The 23,356-nt window shown below is 41.0% G+C and overlaps 2 protein-coding genes, 1 long non-coding RNA gene and 1 pseudogene across 5 annotated transcripts in view; 2 read left to right on the forward strand and 2 right to left on the reverse strand.

The window, feature by feature from the left end:
* The window catches only part of LOC133011006 (NLR family CARD domain-containing protein 3-like), a 7,981-nt gene extending 7,035 nt beyond the window's left edge, over positions 1–946 (reverse strand). For both annotated transcript variants that reach the window (XM_061078683.1, XM_061078682.1), the window contains exons 1-3: positions 843–946; positions 623–742; positions 1–190 (exon numbers count right to left, since the gene is read on the reverse strand). The exon at positions 1–190 is cut by the window's left edge and continues 16 nt beyond it. In XM_061078683.1, coding sequence (XP_060934666.1) covers positions 1–190; positions 623–742; positions 843–892 — 360 coding nt within the window. In that variant the 5' untranslated portion in view covers positions 893–946. The remainder of the gene's footprint in view (positions 191–622; positions 743–842) is intronic.
* A 5,580-nt stretch (positions 947–6,526) lies between these two features.
* LOC133010527 (NAD-dependent protein deacylase sirtuin-5, mitochondrial-like) lies at positions 6,527–8,066 on the forward strand. The gene is made up of 5 exons (XM_061078118.1): positions 6,527–6,552; positions 6,820–6,873; positions 6,995–7,118; positions 7,559–7,674; positions 7,762–8,066. Exons 1-5 carry the CDS (start codon positions 6,527–6,529, stop codon positions 7,832–7,834), a joined length of 393 nt encoding a protein of 130 aa, XP_060934101.1. The 3' UTR covers positions 7,835–8,066.
* Positions 8,067–9,328: 1,262 nt separating this feature from the next.
* Positions 9,329–13,652, forward strand: LOC133010528 (NAD-dependent protein deacylase sirtuin-5, mitochondrial-like; annotated as a pseudogene).
* Positions 13,653–16,970: 3,318 nt separating this feature from the next.
* LOC133010999 (uncharacterized) lies at positions 16,971–17,976 on the reverse strand. Of its 2 annotated transcripts, XR_009680708.1 has the most exons (4): positions 17,737–17,976; positions 17,446–17,502; positions 17,226–17,309; positions 16,971–17,114 (listed from the first exon to the last, which is right to left on the reverse strand). It is a non-coding gene; the product is annotated as an uncharacterized LOC133010999 (long non-coding RNA). The 2 variants fall into 2 exon arrangements; XR_009680709.1 differs by lacking the exon at positions 17,737–17,976 and having other exon boundaries at positions 17,446–17,514.
* Between the last annotated feature and the right edge of the window lie 5,380 nt (positions 17,977–23,356).

Raw genomic sequence — 23,356 nt, forward strand, 5'->3', positions numbered from 1 at the left:
GGATCTTTGTCCACACTGGGGACAGGAGGGGTCTCCTGAAGAACCAGACTGGTCCCAGTATGAGGTGATGCACTGTCTGCAGAACCAGTGTCCACAGCTGGTGGAGACTGGATCCTTCAGGACGTCCTGACACGAAGCACAGCAGGACGACTGCTCCTCCTCAGAAACATGACTCCTCCTCTTCCTCTCCCTGTGAAGACATGTCCTGATAACTCACATGTCACAGTCACAGGTTGTCATCACTTCTGTCAAGGAGGTTTTGTTTTCACCCAGTATGTTTGTGTGTTGGTTGGTTCGTTAGTGGGATTAAAAAAAACAACAGATTACCAGTAAACTTGGTGGAAGGTTGTGGTCTGTGAACCAGATGGGGGGGGGGCATATTCAGAGGACTGATGTTCACCAGTGTGTGGAATTTGGTGCAGATCCAAATTAAAATGAGGCTCTAGTGGATTTCAAAGTGGTTTCATAAGGAGCGTGTTGGTTCTTGGTGGAGGTCTGAGCTCTTTGAGTGATTCTGAGAGATTAGTCACCAACTTCAATGAAGCTGTGTCCTAATGCAGGGGCCACACTAGAGGAAACTAGATCCTCTTCAGAGCAGGTCACAGGAGAAACAGTCTCTTACTCTGTGTGTGAGGGTCCAGGTTCTTTACTGAAGCATGGAGGCTCAAACATGGACCAGTCACTCTTCAGAGACAGACAGCTGGACCCTGGAGACTCTGCTCTCAGTCTGTGGTCCTGAACTCTGCAAACACAAACATGTTTTTATTCAGAACACATCATTCACTGGTTCACTCTCTGAGGATTCAGTTTGGAGCTTCACATGTTTGTAGCAGGTCTCTTACTTTGTGTGTGAGGGTCCAGGTTCATTACTGAAGAATATAGGAGGTTCCATGGACCAGTCACTCTTCAGAGACAGACAGCTGGACCCTGGAGACTCTGCTCTCAGTCTCTGGTCCTGACCTCTGCCAACACAAACATGTTTTTATTCAGAACACATCATTCACTGGTTCATTCTCTGAGGATTCAGTCTGGAGGTTCACATGTTTGTAGCAGGTCTCTTACTTTGTGTGTGAGGGTCCAACTTGCTCTGAAGTGTCCTCGTCCATGTTGCACCGGGCCGGCTGCGGCTCAGTTGTGGTTCAGGCCGCGCTGCAGCAGAACTCAGTAAAATGATCTTTCACACCAGTTTCAATGTTTATCTGTTGAAAACGTCACAAACACAAATATTTGCAACACTTCCTGTAGCCGACCCATTTCAAAATAAAAGAACTCCAGCATTTCTGTCGACCGAATCAATTCATTTATTTTTAAATGTTCTTATTGTGAAATAGATGCATGCTCTCTCTCTCTCTCTCTCTCTCTCTCTCTCTCTCTCTCTCTCTCTCTCTCTCTCTCTCTCTCTCTCTCTCTCTGTCATTTGTAAATCCACCAATAAACCTGCATAGCCATAAACAAGCGTTGAATAACAAAGTATTTTTGCAACTTGAGCATTTCCTGATCTCCACTCAAACCAATCAACTACACTAAAGTTAATTAATAGAAGCTTGTGAAAGTTCCTGTGACCTTCAACTAAGAGACCACTAAGAGAAGGAAACTCAACATCTAGTATCATGTTCACATGTGTGTGTGTTTGTGTGTGTAAGTATTAAAAGTAGAAGTACTCACGCAATGGGTTGTCTCTCAATGTCTAGGCTGTGCCATTTTGATAAAGAATTCAGATATAGCTACTGGTAATACTCATGCCTCTACAGATGTCACTACTAGTAATAATTATAAGCAACAACATTTGTTTATTGAAAAGGTTGGTTTACTTATTGTGCTTACCCTCTGTAATACTGTTCACACTCTATCTTACAATTCTCCACTAAAACATTCTGTAAATATCAATAAACGTGGACCTCTCATCAGTAGCAGGAGTGATACACAATGCCCCTTATGATAACTCAGCAAAGCGAAACAAGTTCTAGGCACACAAAACAAGATTTCTCTTTTGTTAACAGCCTGCACAGTGCTGGTACAGAAAAAACTGGACACAGTCTCGTTTTGCTGCCAAATATCAGACAAAATAGTAAAGACTGAACTGAACCGAGCTCCTGCATGAGCACCTGGATCATTCTAAAGGGAATAGATGTATGGGGAGCCACACCCTGCCCACACACATCAGAGAGAGAGAGAGAGAGAGAGAGAGAGAGAGAGAGAGAGAGAGAGAGAGAGAGAGGCGTATGTGAAAAATCTACTTAAGTACAGTAACAAAGTATTTCTACTTGGTTACTTTCCACCACTGGTACTCACACCTCAGCCAGTGACTGGTTGGTGACCACTGCTGTAACGTATGATTGTGAAAACACGTTGTGTTATTAAACACTTGATGAACAGATGAAGATAAAAAGTGAAACTGTGAGTTAACTCTGTTAATAAGTCCTTTGAAGTTTCTTTGTTCCAGACCTGCTGTTCACATCTGTCTCTGGGATCCAGTGAAAAACACTGACTGTAAAATAATATGAGTGAATAATATAAATGTAGCTGAACACTCACCAGCCTCAGACTTCACGTCTCCTCCGTCTGCTGCTTGTTGTTAGAACGAGTCTGATCACTTTCACTGGAGGCTCCTCCCCCTACCTGCCGTTACTGGAAATCACATGACTCTGGGTGTGTGTGTGTGTGTGTGTGCGTGTGCGTGTGTCTGCGTGTGTGTGTGCGTGTGTGTGCGTGTGTGTGTGTGTGCGTGTGTGTGTGCGTGTGTGTGTGTGTGCGTGTGTGTGTGTGTGTGTGCTTGTGCTGTTTGTTTAATTGTGACGAGCTGCTGGTCGTTGCCTTACACACATCTGTTGTCGCTCTCAGCGGTACCATTGCTTTTATTCTGATTTATTTGGAGAAAGATGATGACGTCAGAGTAAATAAGAAACGAGTCTATTTGAAAATGCAAAAAAATATTGTGTATTTACATAATGGAATATGTTAATCATAGTTATTGATCTATTTGTATGTAACAAGGTTGTAATATAGGAAAGAGAGATGGTGAAGAGTTGAACATGGAGCAGACTCTCTGGATGTGTGACCACATGAGGGTGAAGGAGCTGAACGGACGTGTGACACTTTGCCAACAAGAATAAACTTTCAGGATCATGTTTCTTTACAAACAGCAACATCCAGCCGGGGGTGGGGGGGGCCTGGTGGCTGATGGACACGAGAGACACAAAGGACAAATGAAAGTCGACTTCCTGTCCAGCATGTGCGTTCACCTTGACCCACAGGTGAGGCGTCACGCTGGTCTCCTCAGGTTCGCACCTTGTCTCTACTCTAACAAGAAGAAACCAACCTGTGGTCATTTCATGTTAAACAACCCTTGTTTTTATCATTTGAAATAAATTCAAATAAATGTATTCCTGTCGGGGAAAAGGGAACCTGATGCTGCGTCTGTTTTTATTCTGCTGGATTCCTCTGAAGTGAATCTGTGTCACCTGGAGCAGAACAATCCAGAACCAGCACTTTGAAGATGTTGTTCCAGACCTGTGAGGTGGTCGGCCCTTGTCGAGCCCGGTTATGGAGCTAGAACAGTCTCATAAGTAATAAATGCACACAGAAACGAATACATGCGCAAAAAAGATCCACAAATGTGCAAAAAAGATCCACAAATGTATTTGGGGATTTATATATATATGTGACTCAAAACACAAATACATTTTCAATGCACACACAAATATCTTTCATTCCATATATACGTAAAAAAAATTCACATGTAAAACATAAGATTCATAAACATATTTCTGATGCACACACAAATAGAAAAAAAATTCACAAATCTACGCATGTAAAAGTATTTGCAATCTTCATCAAATACATGTTTGGAGCTTGTTACATTCATATATAAACTGTTGGACCTGCATTTACAAAGTGCTTTTAATTTGTAAACCTCGCTGCATTTGTGTGTGGACTTTTGAGACTCCCCTGACAGGAGCCTGATCCACAAATGCGTTTTTTCTAAGAGGGGATCGTCTGTAGCCAATCAGCTGTCTCACTCCTTTACAGCCAAAGACGTGAGAGTGCCTCCACACGACGTCATTAAAACACGGGCCGGCAGTCTGGAGGTTTTTAACCCGCCCGCCCATAGATTTATATATATATAAAGACTAGATGTCTTATAAGTTATGAAACTAATAAGTTATTCAATTTTTTTTTTAGCAAATAACATAATTATTCATAAGTATGCAGTGTCATATCTACATCTCGGACGTTTATAACAAACCAAACCGTTTAAAAATCGGTTGAAAATTGAGCAAGTAATGTTTAGTTATCGCTACCAACACAATGTTATGGGTGAGCGAGCTGCCCCCTGGCAAGATGGCCGCCATGTGCGGACGTTCGTCTCCGTTGGCCGGCAACGCAGACGAGACATCTAGTCTTTATATATATATCTATGGGAGGGCGGGCTAAAAACCTCCAGAGACATCTGATTGGCTACAGACGATCCCCTCTTAGAAAAAACGCATTTGTGGATCAGGCTCCTGTCAGGGGAGTCTCAAAAGTCCACACACAAATGCAGCGAGGTTTACAAATTAAAAGCACTTTGTAAATGCAGGTCCAACAGTTTATATATGAATGTAACAAGCTCCAAACATGTATTTGATGAAGATTGCAAATACTTTTACATGCGTATATTTGTGAATTTTTTTTCTATTTGTGTGTGCATCAGAAATATGTTTATGAATCTTATGTTTTACATGTGAATTTTTTTTACGTATATATGGAATGAAAGATATTTGTGTGTGCATTGAAAATGTATTTGTGTTTTGAGTCACATATATATATATGAATCCCCAAATACATTTGTGGATCTTTTTTGCACATTTGTGGATCTTTTTTGCACATTTGTGGATCTTTTTTGCGCATGTGGATCTTTTTTGCACATTTGTGGATCTTTTTTGCGCATGTATTCGTTTCTGTGTGCATTTATTACTTATGAGACTGTTCTAGCTCCATACAAGTCCACAGTATTTGTAAGAGACACAGCGTGCAACACAGAGGCGGGTCTTTTCTTGAGCGCACTCAGCAATTGGCCAGATGTGAACTGTCTCTCAAAGTGCAGTTTTTTGCAAGCACATCATTGTGAGAGAAGGTTTACTCCACCAGGTGTCTCTATCAAGAAGGGAGTTTTTTACAGTGGAGAGACCAAGCAGATCAGACCTTAGAGGAGGAGTTCATATGTTTTTCACATAATAATTCATGAAATGGTTCATTGTTTTAGTCTGGGCACATCCTCTCTCCTTCCTGAGAATCCGTGCTTTCATTATCTCAAATCTCAAGATGAATTTCCTTCTCAGGCTTTCCCCAAGTTGCACTTTGCAGTCAGTTTGACACTCAGATGGTTGCGCTCTGTGTTTGACCCTGTATTTGAATCCAGAAATTATATATCTCCTGGATAAAAGAAACAGTTGTAATATTGTTAATTCTATAGTTTACACAGTTAATATTGATTCACAGGATAAAATGTAGGTAAAATATAGTAAAATATATTCATAAGATAGAGAGCAAAACATAGATATCTCAACACCCTCTTCAGATGGTTTCTCCCACATTAGCAACAGTGGAAGCAGATTAAACAGTTTATACATGTTCAGAGGAGACAGGGGGAAAGTTAATGGTGATAATGTCAAACTAAATACAATGAGAGAGAGAGAGAGAGAGAGAAATGGATTCAATCAGGAAGTGAGACTACTCAGATATGATGTCAAAGTAAGATTAGTGAGTAAGAAAGCAAAGTCAGATTCAGATTTTGTTCATATCAGTGAAAATAGCAGACTCAACGAACAAGCACTCGGCACCACTCGAAGTGTCTGGATCACCAAGGACGAGATGTTTCCACCTGTTTGTTTGAAGAGGAAAGAAACGCTGAGTCATGATTCCAGTGCAGTCGGTGGAAGGATGTTTATTGAGCATTAAAGTAGAGACAAGTAGAAACAGAACTTTTCTCTCTGAGATGTTTTTCTTCTCGTTACATCTGGTTTGTCACAGAGGAAATGATCCATGTGTTTGACTCATAGACTGAATATAAAGGCTTTGACTGGGATGTGCTGCTGTTATACTGCAGCGCCACCTGTGGGTCAAAAGGAGAAAAGCCACCACCGCTCTGCACCTGATGCAGAAATGAAAACTTCCCATTTTTAAGTTTTGAGTTTTGATCTTTTGTGTCAAAGACAAAACTCTGATTTTAAACTCAAAGTGATTTCATTGTGTTGGAACTAAATCAATTTGTGACGTGAATCCAGGAACTGTGATGTTTTCAGATGTTTGTTGGTTTTGTGATGTTAGAATCCGGTTTGTGTGTTTTTCTTGGTGATGAAGTGATCATCGTGTGTAGCAGTCAAACTGTTTGTCAACATGTGACTGTTGATCCAGAGACACATGACCCCACGATGATGTGTTGGTCATTATGTGAGTGTTGTAACCTGAACAGGTCCGCGAACACACACAGACACACACTACCCAGCTTCCCCCTGCAAACAGGACTGCTCCCCCTGGAGGACACATGCTGCTGTCATGTGACTGTGCAATGTAAGTGTGAGGACTCGATTTCTTAGTATCTATATCATCATACTAGGTTATTTATGAGATTTTTAGAGTTTTTTGATGTTTAATTTACTTTTTCTGTCAAAGGCCAGATGAATTGCTTGCAAATAATCATATCTTACATAAAACTACCTTAAACGTATCTGAAATGTGCACGTGTACCTGTTTAGTTGAGTAAATATTCATATCAGAAATCAGGAACGTCTGTGTTAAGTGAATTTAATTAACTTCTTTATCGAACTCCCTTTTCAGAGCTCCTGACCCGGAAACCCACGACGCCCAGATCCCAGTTCTACAGCTGCCCAGGTACAAACTCACCCCTGATCTGAGGTAGTGCTCTTTTCAAATGAGGTTATCTGACTGTCTGTGTGTGTGTGTGTCTCTCTGTGTGTGTGTGTGTGTGTGTGTGTGTGTGTGTGTGTTTCAGGTGTGAGCAGACAGGTTGTCACGGTCTCTTGAGACCAGCTGTGGTTTGGTTTGGAGAAACGCTCGACTCTGACGTCCTCACCCGGGCAGAGAAAGTGCTGGACAGCTGTGACCTGTGTCTCGTGGTGAGTGTGTGTGTGTGTGTGTGTGTGTGTTTGTGTGCGACAAAGACTTTACAACCAGTTTTAATGAAGGGTTTTTAAATAGGGCTACTTATAACGATTAGATTTTTTTATTGCTCTAATCTGCAGATCATTAGCTTCATTAAAGGAAGGAAACTCCAGAGATTTATGACTGAATCTTAATTGGGAACCTGAGAGAGAAAGATGAGGAAATAAAGAAAGACACGTCACATTGGAGAATCTATTATAATTTAACAATTACAGCATTCACTGATTAGTTGATTTTCCTACTGTTATATATAGTATTTGATAAAAGTTATAGCAGCATCACCCCAAAGTAGATACTTTATCTTTGAAAATCTTCTAAAATAAAAGGAATAAATCTTTTCTTTTGGTCTCACTTGTCAGTTTACATTTAACTTTACAAATGTCTTCCTCTGCAGGTTGGTACCTCGTCCATCGTGTATCCAGCGGCCATGTTTGCTCCTCAGGTGGCGGCCCGCGGCGTCCCCGTGGCCAAATTCAACATGGAGGACACGCCGGCCACCATGCGCTTCAAGTGTGTTTCCTTTTACTTTTAAATTCATCTCAATAAAATCCTTATGTCACATCAACAAAGACAAACGTTCCTCTACATGTGTTCCAGGTTCCACTTCCACGGCCCCTGTGGGAGCACGTTACCCGCCGCACTCGCACGCCACGAGATGGAGACACATTGAAAGTGGAGGTTTGGTCCAACATGTGGAGATGGACACGTGAAAATAAGAAGAGGTCAAGAAATCTGTAGAAGAAATCTGTTTGATTTAAGCTGCTGCAGAAATGTGATGTGCAATAAAGAATAAATATGAGTTAGTTACACCTTCAGAATCTGTTTAAGATCATGAAATGACATGAAAAACAGCTGTAACTTTAAATGATCATTGTTTAATAAAATACACACATGTACAAACAACTGTTTCTGACGCCAAATCACACAAAGCCTCTGTGATGTTAACTGTTAGTTTTTCTCAGTTAACACACAAAAAGCGAAAATTCGGCACAATTTGCACAACATTCACTTCATGTACCAATCGCTTGATTCAATTTGGCACTTCTTCACACTCCCTTATATGCATTAGATAGATAGATTACTTTATTCATCCCCGAAGGGAAATTAAGTCGTCATAGCAGCCGGTATATTGAATACAATAAAATACATTACAATACAATAAAATAAAAACTATTGAGGTAGAAAGAATAAAAAATAGAAACACAAGATAAATAGGTAGATAAGGTGCAGTGGCAAGATGATAGTAATAGTACTAATGATATGATGGTATGTTATTTTTAGACAGTATATATAGTACATAACATAATATATATTTATATATGATAGTAATTATACCAATATAATAGCAGTATATAGTAATAATGGCAGCAACAGTATATATAATAATAATAGTAATATAATAATAATAATTATAACATGTATACATATGTGTATATAGACTTATATATACAAAGAATATACAGAGTATGATATAATATATGATATATAGTAGAGGTATAAATATAAGTATTTGACTATACAATAGATAATATAATATACTATGAGTGTAAGAATATGTAGACAGAGTGTGCAAAAGACAATATTATTGTATAAAATGATATATAATATCAATATGGTTTATATGAACACATATCACATATGATGTGAAGTGAGTGTATATGGAGCGGAGTGTTGTACAGGGTTTAGACTCTGACTTTCCTTCTTTACACTCTGATGTAAATTACACATCACCTTGTTGTCAAAACACTACACAGAATGTTCAGTTGTAACACACACTTCTCAAGTAAAATCTCAAAGCATCAACCTACAACACACAAATACTCAAATCTCTAAACATTCAGGTCTGTTGAGCAATTTGCAACCAGGACTGCAGCATAAAAGTGCCTTCAGCCTCTGTTTTGTTTGATGAACAATGGAATAGAATAGAATACAGTGTGCTCACAGTATTTATATTTTGCAGGACTGAAAGAGAACCACACCGTGGAGGAAGAACACGCATTTTGACACAGCCGAACAGGAGACTGAAATTGTAGATATGGTTCATGAGAACAACGCTATCACACTCAGACAAATAAAAACTAGGATCCTGGCTGACCATGCTACATTTAGAAACGTCCAGACCGCCATCCTCTCTACATTGGACCGTATTCTTCATAGGAATGCCATGCGGATGAAACAAGTGAACAGGTTCCATTCGAACAGAACACAGACGCATCAAGGAGTTACAGAGAGTTTGTGCTTGTTAGTACCAAACATTCAGCACTGACACATGCATGTATTGTACCTGTAATCAAATATTGTTCCTTTTCTAGTGTCTCACTGTAGCCCTCTGTGTTGACCTCTCTGTGTCCATACTGTAACTTGCATTCTCATGCTGGCTGTGTCAGTACTGTACTGTTCTGTGTGTACCGAAATAAACCTTTATTTGCTGCATATTTGTGTGCTGTTTTATGTTTGACTATGAAACACGTAGGCCAACAGTAGTTTACAAAAGGAGAAATGGCTAATGGCTAATGGGAGCACGTTACCCGCCGCACTCGCACGCCACGAGATGGAGACACATTGAAAGTGGAGGTTTGGTCCAACATGTGGAGATGGACACGTGAAAATAAGAAGAGGTCAAGAAATCTGTAGAAGAAAGCTGTTTGATTTAAGCTGCTGCAGAAATGTGATGTGCAATAAAGAATAAATATGAGTTAGTTACACCTTCAGAATCTGTTTAAGATCATGAAGATTTCAAATGCTTCAATGATTTGTCAGGAAATGACAAGAAAAACAGCTGTAACTTTAAATTATCATTGTTTAATAAAATACACACAACTGTGTCTGACGCCAAATCACACAAAGCCTCTGTGATGCCAACTGTTAATTATCTGACTTTTAATTGTTGAACTTTATTTGCTAAAGTGAAAGACGTTGAAGCAATGGGAGAGGCGGTGGACTAGTGGCAGGAACTTGGACTATGGGCAGAAAAGGTCTCTGGTTCGACTCCACGGAGAAACAACAAAAAGACGAACCTGGATTGATCTGTCCCTACCCTGTCTAGTGGCTCCTTTCTTCTGTGTCAGGAACTCACCACTCCAGAGGCCTTCTCTCGGAATCCCTCGCGTGTTTGGGAGTTTTATCACTACCGCCGCGAGGTCATGCTCACAAAGAATCCCAACCCCGCCCACCTGGCCATCAGCGAGTGTGAGGAGCTCCTCACACAGCAGGGGAGAGAAGTTACTGTCATCACTCAGAACATCGACGAGCTCCTCGAGGAGATAGAGGAAGGGGTGATCAACTTCAGGAAGGAGTTCATGATGGGTCCTGCTCCCTCCGATACACTGACGTGAGCACAGCACTAGGGGTGCAACGATTAGTCGATTCAATAATCAGTGACTAATCGACTATCAGAATAGTCGTTAGTTGCAGCCCTACACAGCACACACTACCGGCATTTAACCCGGCTCCTTTCAAATGTCTCGTTCAGAATGAAAGCTGCTGCGTGTTTGTGTAAAAACAGAAGAATAAACTATTGTCCCTGAGCAGAATTAGTCTTTTACATTTGTAACCCTCATGAAATTCAGGCTACTAATATAAGGAGTAGTAAAAAAACCCCACCAGAAGGGGGCGCATTATGCGTTGCGTTCAAGGGAACTCCCCACGAAGAAGAAGCCCTTTTTCTCCTGAGATTCCCTAATGATACCTAATAGAGATAAAGCTCCCGGATTTCGGTAGGAAATAACATTAAAACACTTGAAAATATTACCATAGTCTAAATGTAATCATACTAATAAGGTTATTTCCCAACTAGACGTCCAACTTGAGCGTGTCAACCGAAGTGCATTCATAGTTATCTGCTACTGAAAACTCCGATTGGTTTTTTATTTACATCAGAAGAACCTGAACCCGAATGATGAGATGGCGAGCTTGTCCCTGATCGTGGATGAGGTGTGGCCAACCGTGTAATCCAGATCGAACCTGATTCGTGTATCAAAGACATCATACTCCAGTCCTGCCCGTCAGGTAGACAGGTAGAACTGAGTAAAGAGACAATAAACTGGTCAATTGTTCAACTTGTTCTGTGAAATAAGCTTACCTCTCCTACGAACCTAGGAAGATATCTAGTACTTTACCTTAACACTAGCCCCAGACTACAAGTGCTACACATTTAACACATCACAGAAACAAGATGAAAGTCTGACTGTACATCACATATTGACAGAAGGATGTGTTAAACACAACTGTACATTTTTTCAAGAGAGTTGCAAACCCACGCCGAGCGCCTCCGCCAGCCCAACGCCGACTTCCCGGAGCAGCAGCGCCAGAGGCAGCTGGAGGTCATGTGTGCGCAGCTACCGGTCATGATGGAGGAGCAAGGGTAAAATCACACATGCTCACCAACCTGAACCGACTTATCATCACATTACAAATCATGTTTGGTTCATTGTTAGATCCTCATGACTTCATTCACCCTCAGGTATTCTGCTGAGGAGATAGAGGAAGGGGTGATCAACTTCAGGAAGCAGTTCGGGATGGGTCCTGCTCCCTCCCATACACTGGGAAGGAATACACAAGGAAAAAGTTCTCGTAACTTTGTTTTGCTCAAATAATAATCAACAAATTCAATTTTGTCAGTTTATCGAACAATTTGAGGTCAATTTTCTATCTTCACTAAAACGAGTGGATGTTCCAGCACTTATGTCTCTTGTGTCGTGTCTGTGAAACCAGGTAATCTGTTCCGAACCCGCTGTATGAGCTGTGGTCACCAAGCAGCTAATTACAAGAGCCCCATCTGGATATCAGAAATCAGGAACGTCTGTGTTAAGTGAATTTAATTAACTTCTTTATTGAACTCCCTTTTCAGAGCTCCTGACCCGGAAACCCACGACGCCCAGATCCCAGTTCTACAGCTGCCCAGGTACAAGCTCACCCCTGATCCACGGAGAAACAACAAAAAGACGAACCTGGATTGATCTGTCCAAAAATCCAAAAGGATTCTCCCTACCCTGTCTAGTGCCCCTGAGCAAGGCACCTTACTGTGTTCCAGGTTCCACTTCCACGGCCCCTGTGGGAGCACGTTACCCGCCGCACTCGCACGCCACGAGATGGAGACACATTGAAAGTGGAGGTTTGGTCCAACATGTGGAGATGGACACGTGAAAATAAGAAGAGGTCAAGAAATCTGTAGAAGAAAGCTGTTTGATTTAAGCTGCTGCAGAAATGTGATGTGCAATAAAGAATAAATATGAGTTAGTTACACCTTCAGAATCTGTTTAAGATCATGAAGATTTCAAATGCTTTTATGATTTGTCAGGAAATGACAAGAAAAACAGCTGTAACTTTAAATTATCATTGTTTGATAAAATACACACAACTGTTTCTGACGCCAAATCACGCAAAGCCTATGTGATGCCAACTGTTAATTATCTGACTTTTAATTGTTGAACTTTATTTGCTAAAGTGAAAGACGGTAGAGGCGGTGGACTAGTGGCAGAAACTTGGACTATGGGCAGAAAAGGTCTCTGGTTCGACTCCACGGAGAAACAACAAAAAGACGAACCTCCTGACCCTGAGACACATGACACCCAGATCCCAGTTCTACAGCTGCCAAGGTACAAGCTGACCCCTGATCTGAGGTAGTGCTCTTTTCAAATGAGGTTATCTGACTGTCTGTGTGTGTGTGTCTGTGTGTCTGTGTGTGTGTGTGTGTGTGTGTTTCAGGTGTGAGCAGTTGAGACAGGTTGTCACGGTCTCTTGAGACCAGCTGTGGTTTGGTTTGGAGAAACGCTCGACTCTGACGTCCTCACCCGGGCAGAGAAAGTGCTGGACAGCTGTGACCTGTGTCTCGTGGTGAGTGTGTGTGTCTGTGTGTGTGTGAGTGTGTGTGTGTGTGTGTGTGCGACAAATACTTTACAACCAGTTTTAATGAAGGGTTTTAAAAAGGGCTAGTTAAAACGATTAGATTTTTTTTATTGCTCTAATCTGCAGATCATTAGCTTCATTAAAGGAAGGAAACTCCAGAGATTTATTACTGAATCTTAATTGGGAACCTGAGAGAGAAAGATGAGGAAATAAAGGAACAGCCTCCTACTGGCTGACATATTTCTGGTTGCGTTCAGGGAGATTTTCTCCAAAGCCAAGAAGGTCGCCATCCTGACCAGTCACCAGGAAAGGGTTTTAATTTGAAGGTTTTGTTTCCCGTATGAAATGTGATTGGAGCAGTTTTGCTGATGGGACTTGAAATAAATGAAAACTCATAAACTGAAGGATTTCTTATGATTGTGTGTGTGTTTAAAATACTGCGTTGTTCAAATGATGCAACAGGAATAAAGAGTTTTACTGCAGTGGTAAGTGGTGATGATGTGTTTGAATGTTGGCTGTTAAACATTTAAATAAGTCACTCTGACATAAGAAACTGGAATCAAACACCAAAGTGTTTCCTAGCTACCAGGTTAAGTTGCAATAAATATGAGATGTGTCTCTATCAGGGTTTGACTCCTTGAGAGGCTAAAGCACGACTAAGCTGTTCCATTTCAGAGACTCCTTCAAATGCCTCCTTCTATTCCCAAGTAACAAAGGATCCAACAGGTGAATCCTTCTCGGACAAACATATTGTATATCAATATCAACTTGTACCAAATATACTGATCTTCAATCATTCACTAAAACGTAAGATCGCCATGACCTTGACCTTCGGCCTCCGACCAGCAGAGTCTCATCAGTTCATCCTTCACTCAAAGTAAATGAAGAACTTCTCTTTCTGTTCCTGAAACACAACATAACGTCTCCTTCACAATAAAAGCTGCACCTCCCTGGTCAGTAGGTGACGACACACACAGACATGTCAGCAGTGCCGCTGCTAGCCATTGTGGTGCCCTAAGTCGAGACAGAATTGTGATAAGTTGTTCCGGACAAAAACGCAAAAAGAGTCACTATTTAAAAATGACGTGTTGAATCTCCACGTGGGAGTTGTAGGAATGTTAAATAATGGGTTAATGCATAGATGTACCGGAGCGTGGTCTGATAAGACAATAGAGTCTATACAGCAAGTCTGGACAGAGTGTAAAAAGTCTTTGGGAATAAAAAAATAGTCTAGTCTAGAATACGAGTTATGGGGATTTGAATAAAACGTGTAGTCTGTCATTTTAGGATTTAAATGTCGTCATATATCTATCAATCCGGTATCTGTGCATAGGTTTTTAAGGACAGCAGACGCTATGGGGTTAGACATGTTTGCAGAGGAGGATTTATCCAGAGAAATGTTCATTATACAATTCAAATCGCCGGCTAGGAAGCCCAAGCCCTTGCAGTGATGGTTAAACATCAAAATCATTTGCGACATAAACTGGGGTGAAACATTATTTGGTGCATAAATATTGAGAATAATTATATGTTGTTCAAGAATCGAACCCTTAATCAAAATAAATCTCCCCTCTGAGTCCTTTTCTTCATGTTCCAAGATGAAGGGAAGGTTCTTATTTATAAGAATGACTGTACCTTTTTTATTCTGTGAATGGGAGGAAAAGTAAACTTTTCCTACCCAGTCCCTCTTAAGTTTCAAATGTTCTGTATCAGATCAGCCTGGTTTCCTGAAGTAATGCTATATCAGATTTTTGTATTTTCAAATATGTTAAAATCTTCTTCCTTTTAATTACATGGCCCAGTCCCTGGACATTCCAAGTAACAAGTGAACTAGACATGAGAGCCACAAAGCCGGAAAGTGATTAAATAGCAGGTGCTGAGTGCGGGGGAATTAATCAAAATGCAGGCAGTTGTATGAGAAAATAAACCTAGACTCCAATCATCCAACAAAAGGAAAATGAAACACGAAAAATATAAACAGCAGCGCTTACCCCCCCCCTATCCTGTCCCCGAACGACAGGAAAAAACTTAACCTAAACCTAGTCCAAACCCTAGTTTAGCAGGTAGATCACAGGAACAACTAGGACACCCAAAACAGTGTCCACACCCCAGGCTGAATAATATACAGCACTATGAGACACCCCAGGATAATGGGTTTCCAAGTTTTGCCTGGACCACAACATTAGTGCAAAGTGTTCTTTGAATACAGACTACAGACAGAGCTGATACGATATAAGGATATATGAATAAACAAAACTAAATTAAAAGTGCAAGTGCTGTATTTGTAACAAAAAGGGAAAAAAAGCACTGTAGTAGAGTATGAATTACTCTAAATATAAAACAAAATGAGAGTAAAATAAAAACACCTGACCCCCACCCCATTAGATATGACTCTTGGTTCTCAACCTGATCCAGGAATAGTGGGCTGATCAGTTGAGCATGCAGAGACGCAGGCAGCAAACAACTTATATTACACCCCCATTCTTTATCTATTTTATTTTATTTATTTTGATTACCTTATTATTTTTTTATTGTTATTGTTTATTATTTATTTATTTATCTATTTCTGTATGTCGTGTTATCTAAAACCGATCTGGTACATTATACTGTTAAAATGTTTGAAGATCTCTGGGATGGGTGGGATGGGCATGGGGTTATACAAAATGAAAATGAAACTGTCTTTGATTGTATTGTCTACTGCAAATGTGAAATCAATAAAAATGTTTATAAAAAAAAATAAAAAAAATAAAAACACCTTATTCCCAAGGGAAAAAACTACGAGTCGATCAATCAGCTCCGTTGATATTAAACTATTCTCTCAAAGTCCATGTGGTGGTCACAGAAAAATACTCAATGTTCAGCGGGGGCTGCGTGTGCATGTAAAGTCTTTTTCCGTTGTAACTGGTAACAACAGAGATGCAGAAGAAATTACCTCATTTAAGGGGGTCCAGAAATGCGGCCGCAGACTCAGGGGGGTCGAAAAGGCGAATTTGCCCTTCATGGAGACACCGGAGGCGGGCTGGGTAGGCAAATCCATGGCGTTTATTATGAAGAGCCAGCGGTTTCCCCATGGTGTGCAGGTGTCCTGGGCACTGTGGCGGTCCTCCGTGGCAGAGACCCTCTCCTCCACCTCCTCCATGCAATTCTCCAGGTCCGTCACTCGGTTAGACAGAGCCGACAAGGAGCCAGGGTTCCTACAGGTTTTAACAAGATAAATTTAAGAGTTTTTAGGACCTTTTTAAGACCACTTTGAATAGAATTTAAGACCTACTTCACGACCATACTGGCAAAAAGTATGAAGGAAAATTACTATGAAAGAAGAAATAAGTCACAGAATTACTTACAAAGTCAATTTATATCCATTCAACATAAGAACAATGACTGAACATAACAGTACACAAGTCAAACAAGTCCAAAATGGTAACAAATAGAATCAGAAATAACTGAGTCTTGTAATCAATAAACATGCTTTTTTTTCAAACAGTTCCCCAGTATGACAGGCGCACTCGCTAATGGAGCATTTGACACAGGTGATGGTCCCGAAGCAGAGGCGAACACCGACGAGATGGCAGGAGTTTGTAGTTGGCTTTTCACGTGGGTTTTGTGTTTATCTGACTGGGCATGTGACTCTAAAGCCCTTACACCCAATGTTCCAAGTTTTACCGTTTTCTTACAAAGAGTGAATTCGAAGGTGTTGGTCAGTCCTTTGGGATAGCTGAGATGTAGTGCATAGGTAAGGCCGAACATTACCAGAAAGCAGGGCTGGACTGGGAGAACAAAACGGCCCGGGCATTTTTTGGCTCAGACCGGCCCACATAATTAGCGGAGCACATCTGCCATTAAATTGACGTAACTTATGTCTTCTAAATGTACAAACGTTCTGGCCTAGTGGAAAAGGTGCACAATTTAACTAAAAAAACTCTCTTTCAGGTACCAAAAAAAACACCAGGAAATGTGCAGTGACTTCACACTCAATTGTTTATTTAAAATGAATCTATAAATTTGTCATGATAGCTGGCAGAAAACCTGGACGTTGAGAGAAGAGAGCCCCTGGCAGCTGCCGATGAACTGGCCTTATCTGCTCTCTTCAGTCCAATCAGCTCCTTGGACAGAGAGAGAGAGGGGGGGGGCACATACCCACTCTGATGTTAGGCACATACAACATCAGATTTTTAACGCTTTTATGTCGTGGTAATGTGGATATGTTAACTCACTTGGTGCATAGCCTTGTCTGCGCTCTTCAGTTCCAATCAAGTCTTTGGGCACACACACTACAGTCAATCAAACACTCATGAAACCTACAGATAGCCACACACACACATACACACAGAGGGGGGGGGGGGACATACCCACTCTGATGTTAGGCACATACAACATCAGATTTGTAACACTTTTATGTTGTGGTAATGTGGATATGTTTATATGTTTACTCACTTGGTGCATAGCCTTGTCTGTCTACACCGACTACAGTCCATCAAACACTCATGAAACCTACAGATAGACACACACACACACACACACACACACACACACACACACACACACACACACACACACACACACACACACACACACACACACACACACACACACACACACACACACACACACACAGAAGAGGAGGGGGTTGCATGCACACTTTGATGTTAAGCACATACAAGCTCATAAAAAATCTGGTTTGCAACACGTTTATTATGTTCTGGTGAGGTGTAAATGTTTACTCACTTGGTGAATAGCTGACTTCACCGGAACCAACGCTCACAAACCCCGTCTATCCAGTAAGAACTATGTACATGTGAAGCCCTAGAGCAGGGGTGTCAAACTCAAATACGCAGTGGGCCGAAATCAAAAATTAGCTTCAAGTCGAGGGCCACATGGGTTCAACGTTTATTGAAAACTTATTGAAAGAACCTTAGTGCACATATTGAACCTGGAACTAACAAGGCCTATAGAGTATGCACATTAATTATGAAAAAAATGAAATACAAATAATAAATAATACATAAATAAATATAAAAGTAATACAATCAGTTTCATTAATTGCTTTCTGGCTCTATCTGCAGTATTTCCAGAGTAATTTCCAGCGAAAACATTTTCTACAGGCAAACAACAGCCAAAAATAATTGACTTCAAAGAAAAATCAAATGTCCTGTAGTAGCAAGAGAAAAACAAGTTTCCCTGCAGCATCTGCGTCTCCCACAGGCGCAGCTTGGTTTTAAGAGCCCTCACTGTAGCGTACATGTCAGTGATGACATTCGGGTGGCTCGTGATGTCACACAGACACGTTTTATTTCGGAGCTCTGTTGGGCCTTTCCCTTTGCTTTCAATAAACTCACAGATCTCCTCACGCAACTGGAACCATCTTTGCAGCACCTTTCCCTGGTTCAGCCATCGCAAGTCACCATATTCTGGACTTAACTCCTCCAGAAAAGACTTGAACTGGCGGTGATTTAAACCTTTGGCTCTGATCAAGTTAACCGCTAATGTTATGATGCTCATCACATGTTCCTTTTCAAGGCTTTGCCACACAACGACTCCTGGTGTATGATGCAGTGATAAGCTGTCAACTCACTTTTTCCTCACTTTTTTCCTCCTTCATCTTTTCTCGGATCCACCCTTTACATCCGGGAACCTATACTCTGCCTCCTACCTGTCTTGAAAGCTCCTGTTTTCAAATGCCACCTTTCGTTTAGCCATGTTTGGGAGCGGGATAGTTGAAAGTTGTCACAAGTTGTATGTCATACAGACTGTGAGGCGCGCGTTCGCGGGACCGTGATTGACGTGCCGACACACGGGCAGTGCATTGTGGGATCTGTCATTCACCATTGACCCGCCCACTCGTCAGCCAATGAGAGCCTGCCATTGGTCTAGAACTGTCACGTGCCCCATCCCGACGTGTTCACTGACCCTCAGGAATTCTCAGTACTTATTTTGTATTGAGAACTTGCAAAACACTGCCGGCGGGCCAGCTCTAATAGTTAAATAGATTTTATCATGCGGGCCACATATAATTCATCCGCGGGCCACATGTAACCCTAACCCTAACCCTCGAGGGAACTCGGCCCACCGGGAAAATGCCCGGTATGCCAGATTGCCAGTCCAGCCCTGGCTCACACCTGAAACACACAGACACACACAGAGACACACACACACACACAGACAGTCAGATAACCTCATTTGAAAAGAGCACTACCTCAGATCAGGGGTGAGCTTGTACCTGGGCAGCTGTAGAACTGGGATCTGGGCGTCGTGGGTTTCCGGGTCAGGAGCTCTGAAAAGGGAGTTCGATAAAGAAGTTAATTAAATTCACTTAACACAGACGTTCCTGATTTCTGATATGAATATTTACTCAACTAAACAGGTACACGTGCACATTTCAGATACGTTTAAGGTAGTTTTATGTAAGATATGATTATTTGCAAGCAATAATGACCTACCCATCATCGTGGGGTCATGTGTCTCTGGATCAACAGTCACATGTTGACAAACAGTTTGACTGCTACACACGATGATCACTTCATCACCAAGAAAAACACACAAACCGGATTCTAACATCACAAAACCAACAAACATCTGAAAACATCACAGTTCCTGGATTCACGTCACAAATTGATCAAGTTCCAACGCAATGAAATCACTTACAGTTTAAAATCAGAGTTTTGTCTTTGACACAAAAGATCAAAACTCTGGAATAAAAATGGGACGTTTTCATTTCTGCATCAGGTGCAGAGCGGTGGTGGCTTTTCTACTTTTGACCCACAGGTGGCGCTGCAGTATAACAGCAGCACATCCCAGTCAAAGCCTTTATATTCAGTCTATGAGTCAAACACATGGATCATTTCCTCTGTGACAAACCAGATGTAACGAGAAGAAAAACATCTCAGAGAGAAAAGTTCTGTTTCTACTTGTCTCTGCTTTAATGCTCAATAAACATCCTTCCACCGACTGCACTGGAATCATGACTCAGCGTTTCTTTCCTCTTCAAACAAACAGGTGGAAACATCTCGTCCTTGGTGATCCAGACACTTCGAGTGGTGCCGAGTGCTTGTTCGTTGAGTCTGCTATTTTCACCGATATGAATAAAATCTGAATCTGACTTTGCTTTCTTACTCACTAATCTTACTTTGACATCATATCTGAGTAGTCTCACTTCCTGATTGAATCCATTTCTCTCTCTCTCTCTCTCTCTCATTGTATTTAGTTTGACATTATCACCATTAACTTTTCCCCTGTCTCCTCTGAACATGTATAAACTGTTTAATCTGCTTCCACTGTTGCTAATGTGGGAGAAACCATCTGAAGAGGGTGTTGAGATATCTATGTTTTGTTCTCTATCTTATGAATATATTTTACTATATTTTACCTACATTTTATCCTGTGAATCAATATTAACTGTGTAAACTATAGAATTAACAATATTACAACTGTTTCTTTTATCCAGGAGTGATATCATTTCTGGATTCAAATACAGGGTCAAACACAGAGCGCAACCATCTGAGTGTCAAACTGACTGCAAAGTGCAACTTGGGGAAAGCCTGAGAAGGAAATTCATCTTGAGATTTGAGATAATGAAAGCACGGATTCTCAGGAAGGAGAGAGGATGTGTCCGGACTAAAACAAAGAACCATTTCATGAATTATTATGTGAAAAACATATGAACTCCTCCTCTAAGGTCTAATCTGCTTGGTCTCTCCACTGTAAAAAACTCCCTTCTTGATAGAGACACCTGGTGGAGTAAACCTTCTCTCACAATGATGTGCTTGCAAAAAACTGCACTTTGAGAGACAGTTCACATCTGGCCAATTGCTGAGTGCGCTCAAGAAAAGACCCGCCTCTGTGTTGCACGCTGTGTCTCTTACAAATACTGTGGACTTGTATGGAGCTAGAACAGTCTCATAAGTAATAAATGCACACAGAAACGAATACATGCGCAAAAAAGATCCACAAATGTGCAAAAAAGATCCACAAATGTGCAAAAAAGATCCACAAATGTATTTGGGGATTCATATATATATATGTGACTCAAAACACAAATACATTTTCAATGCACACACAAATATCTTTCATTCCATATATACGTAAAAAAAATTCACATGTAAAACATAAGATTCATAAACATATTTCTGATGCACACACAAATAGAAAAAAAATTCACAAATATACGCATGTAAAAGTATTTGCAATCTTCATCAAATACATGTTTGGAGCTTGTTACATTCATATATAAACTGTTGGACCTGCATTTACAAAGTGCTTTTAAATTGTAAACCTCGCTGCATTTGTGTGTGAGACTTTTGAGACTCTCCTGACAGGAGCCTGATCCACAAATGCGTTTTTTCTAAGAGGGGATCGTCTGTAGCCAAAATGTATTTGTGTTTTGAGTCACATTTATTTATATATAAATCCCCAAATACATTTGTGGATCTTTTTTGCACATTTGTGGATCTTTTTTGCGCATGTATTCGTTTCTGTGTGCATTTATTACTTATGAGACTGTTCTAGCTCCATAACCGGGCTCGACAAGGGCCGACCACCTCACAGGTCTGGAACAACATCTTCAAAGTGCTGGTTCTGGATTGTTCTGCTCCAGGTGACACAGATTCACTTCAGAGGAATCCAGCAGAATAAAAACAGACGCAGCATCAGGTTCCCTTTTCCCCGACAGGAATACATTCATTTGAATTTATTTCAAATGATAGAAACAAGGGTTGTTTAACATGAAATGACCACAGGTTGGTTTCTTCTTGTTAGAGTAGAGACAAGGTGTGAACATGAGGAGACCAGCGTGACGCCTCACCTGTGGGTCAAGGTGAACGCACACGCTGGACAGGAAGTGGACTTTCATCCAGCCCCCCCCCCGGCTGGATGTTGTTGTTTGTAAAGAAACATGATCCTGAAAGTTTATTCTTGTTGGCAAAGTGTCACACGTCCGTTCAGCTCCTTCACCCTCATGTGGTCACACATCCAGAGAGTCTGCTCCATGTTCAACTCTTCACCATCTCTCTTCCCTATATTACAACCTTTTTACATACAAATAGATCAATAACTATGATTAGCATATTCAATTATGTAAATACACAATATTTTTTTGCATTTTCAAATAGACTCGTTTCTTATTTACTCTGACGTCATCATCTTTCTCCAAATATATCAGAATAAAAGCACTGGTACCGCTGAGAGCGACAACAGATGTGTGTAAGGCAACGACCAGCAGCTCGTCACAATTAAACAAACAGCACAAGCACACACACACACACAGACGCACACACACACACACACACACACACACACACACACACACACAGAGTCATGTGATTTCCAGTAACTGCAGGAAGGGGGAGGAGCCTCCAGTGAAAGTGAAAGTGATCAGACTCGTTCTAACAACAAGCAGCAGACGGAGGAGACGTGAAGTCTGAGGCTGGTGAGTGTTCAGCTACATTTATATTATTCACTCATATTATTTTACAGTCAGTGTTTTTCACTGGATCCCAGAGACAGATGTGAACAGCAGGTCTGGAACAAAGAAACTTCAAAGGACTTATTAACAGAGTTAACTCACAGTTTCACTTTTTATCTTCATCTGTTCATCAAGTGTTTAATAACACAACGTGTTTTCACAATCAAACGTTACAGCAGTGGTCACCAACCAGTCACTGGCTGAGGTGTGAGTACCAGTGGTGGAAAGTAACCAAGTAGAAATACTTCGTTACTGTACTTAAGTAGATTTTTCACATACGCCTCTCTCTCTCTCTCTCTCTCTCTCTCTCTCTCTCTCTCTCTCTCTCTCTCTCTCTCTCTGATGTGTGTGGGCAGGGTGTGGCTCCCCATACATCTATTCCCTTTAGAATGATCCAGGTGCTCATGCAGGAGCTCGGTTCAGTTCAGTCTTTACTATTCTGTCTGATATTTGGCAGCTAAACGAGACTGTGTCCAGTGATTTTTTATTTTCTGTACCAGCACTGTGCAGGCTGTTAACAAAAGAGAAATCTTGTTTTGTGTGCCTAGAACTTGTTTCGCTTTGCTGAGTTATCATAAGGGGCATTGTGTATCACTCCTGCTACTGATGAGAGGTCCACGTTTATTGATATTTACAGAATGTTTTAGTGGAGAATTGTAAGATAGAGTGTGAACAGTATTACAGAGGGTAAGCACAATAAGTACACCAACCTTTCCAATAAACAAATATTGTTGCTTATAATTATTACTAGTAGTGACATCTGTAGAGGCATGAGTATTACCAGTAGCTATATCTGAATTCTTTATCAAAATGGCACAGCCTAGACATTGAGAGACAACCCATTGCGTGAGTACTTCTACTTTTAATACTTACACACACATACACACA

This window comes from Limanda limanda, chromosome 9 (assembly GCF_963576545.1).
Source record: "Limanda limanda chromosome 9, fLimLim1.1, whole genome shotgun sequence".
Lineage (NCBI taxonomy): Eukaryota > Metazoa > Chordata > Actinopteri > Pleuronectiformes > Pleuronectidae > Limanda > Limanda limanda.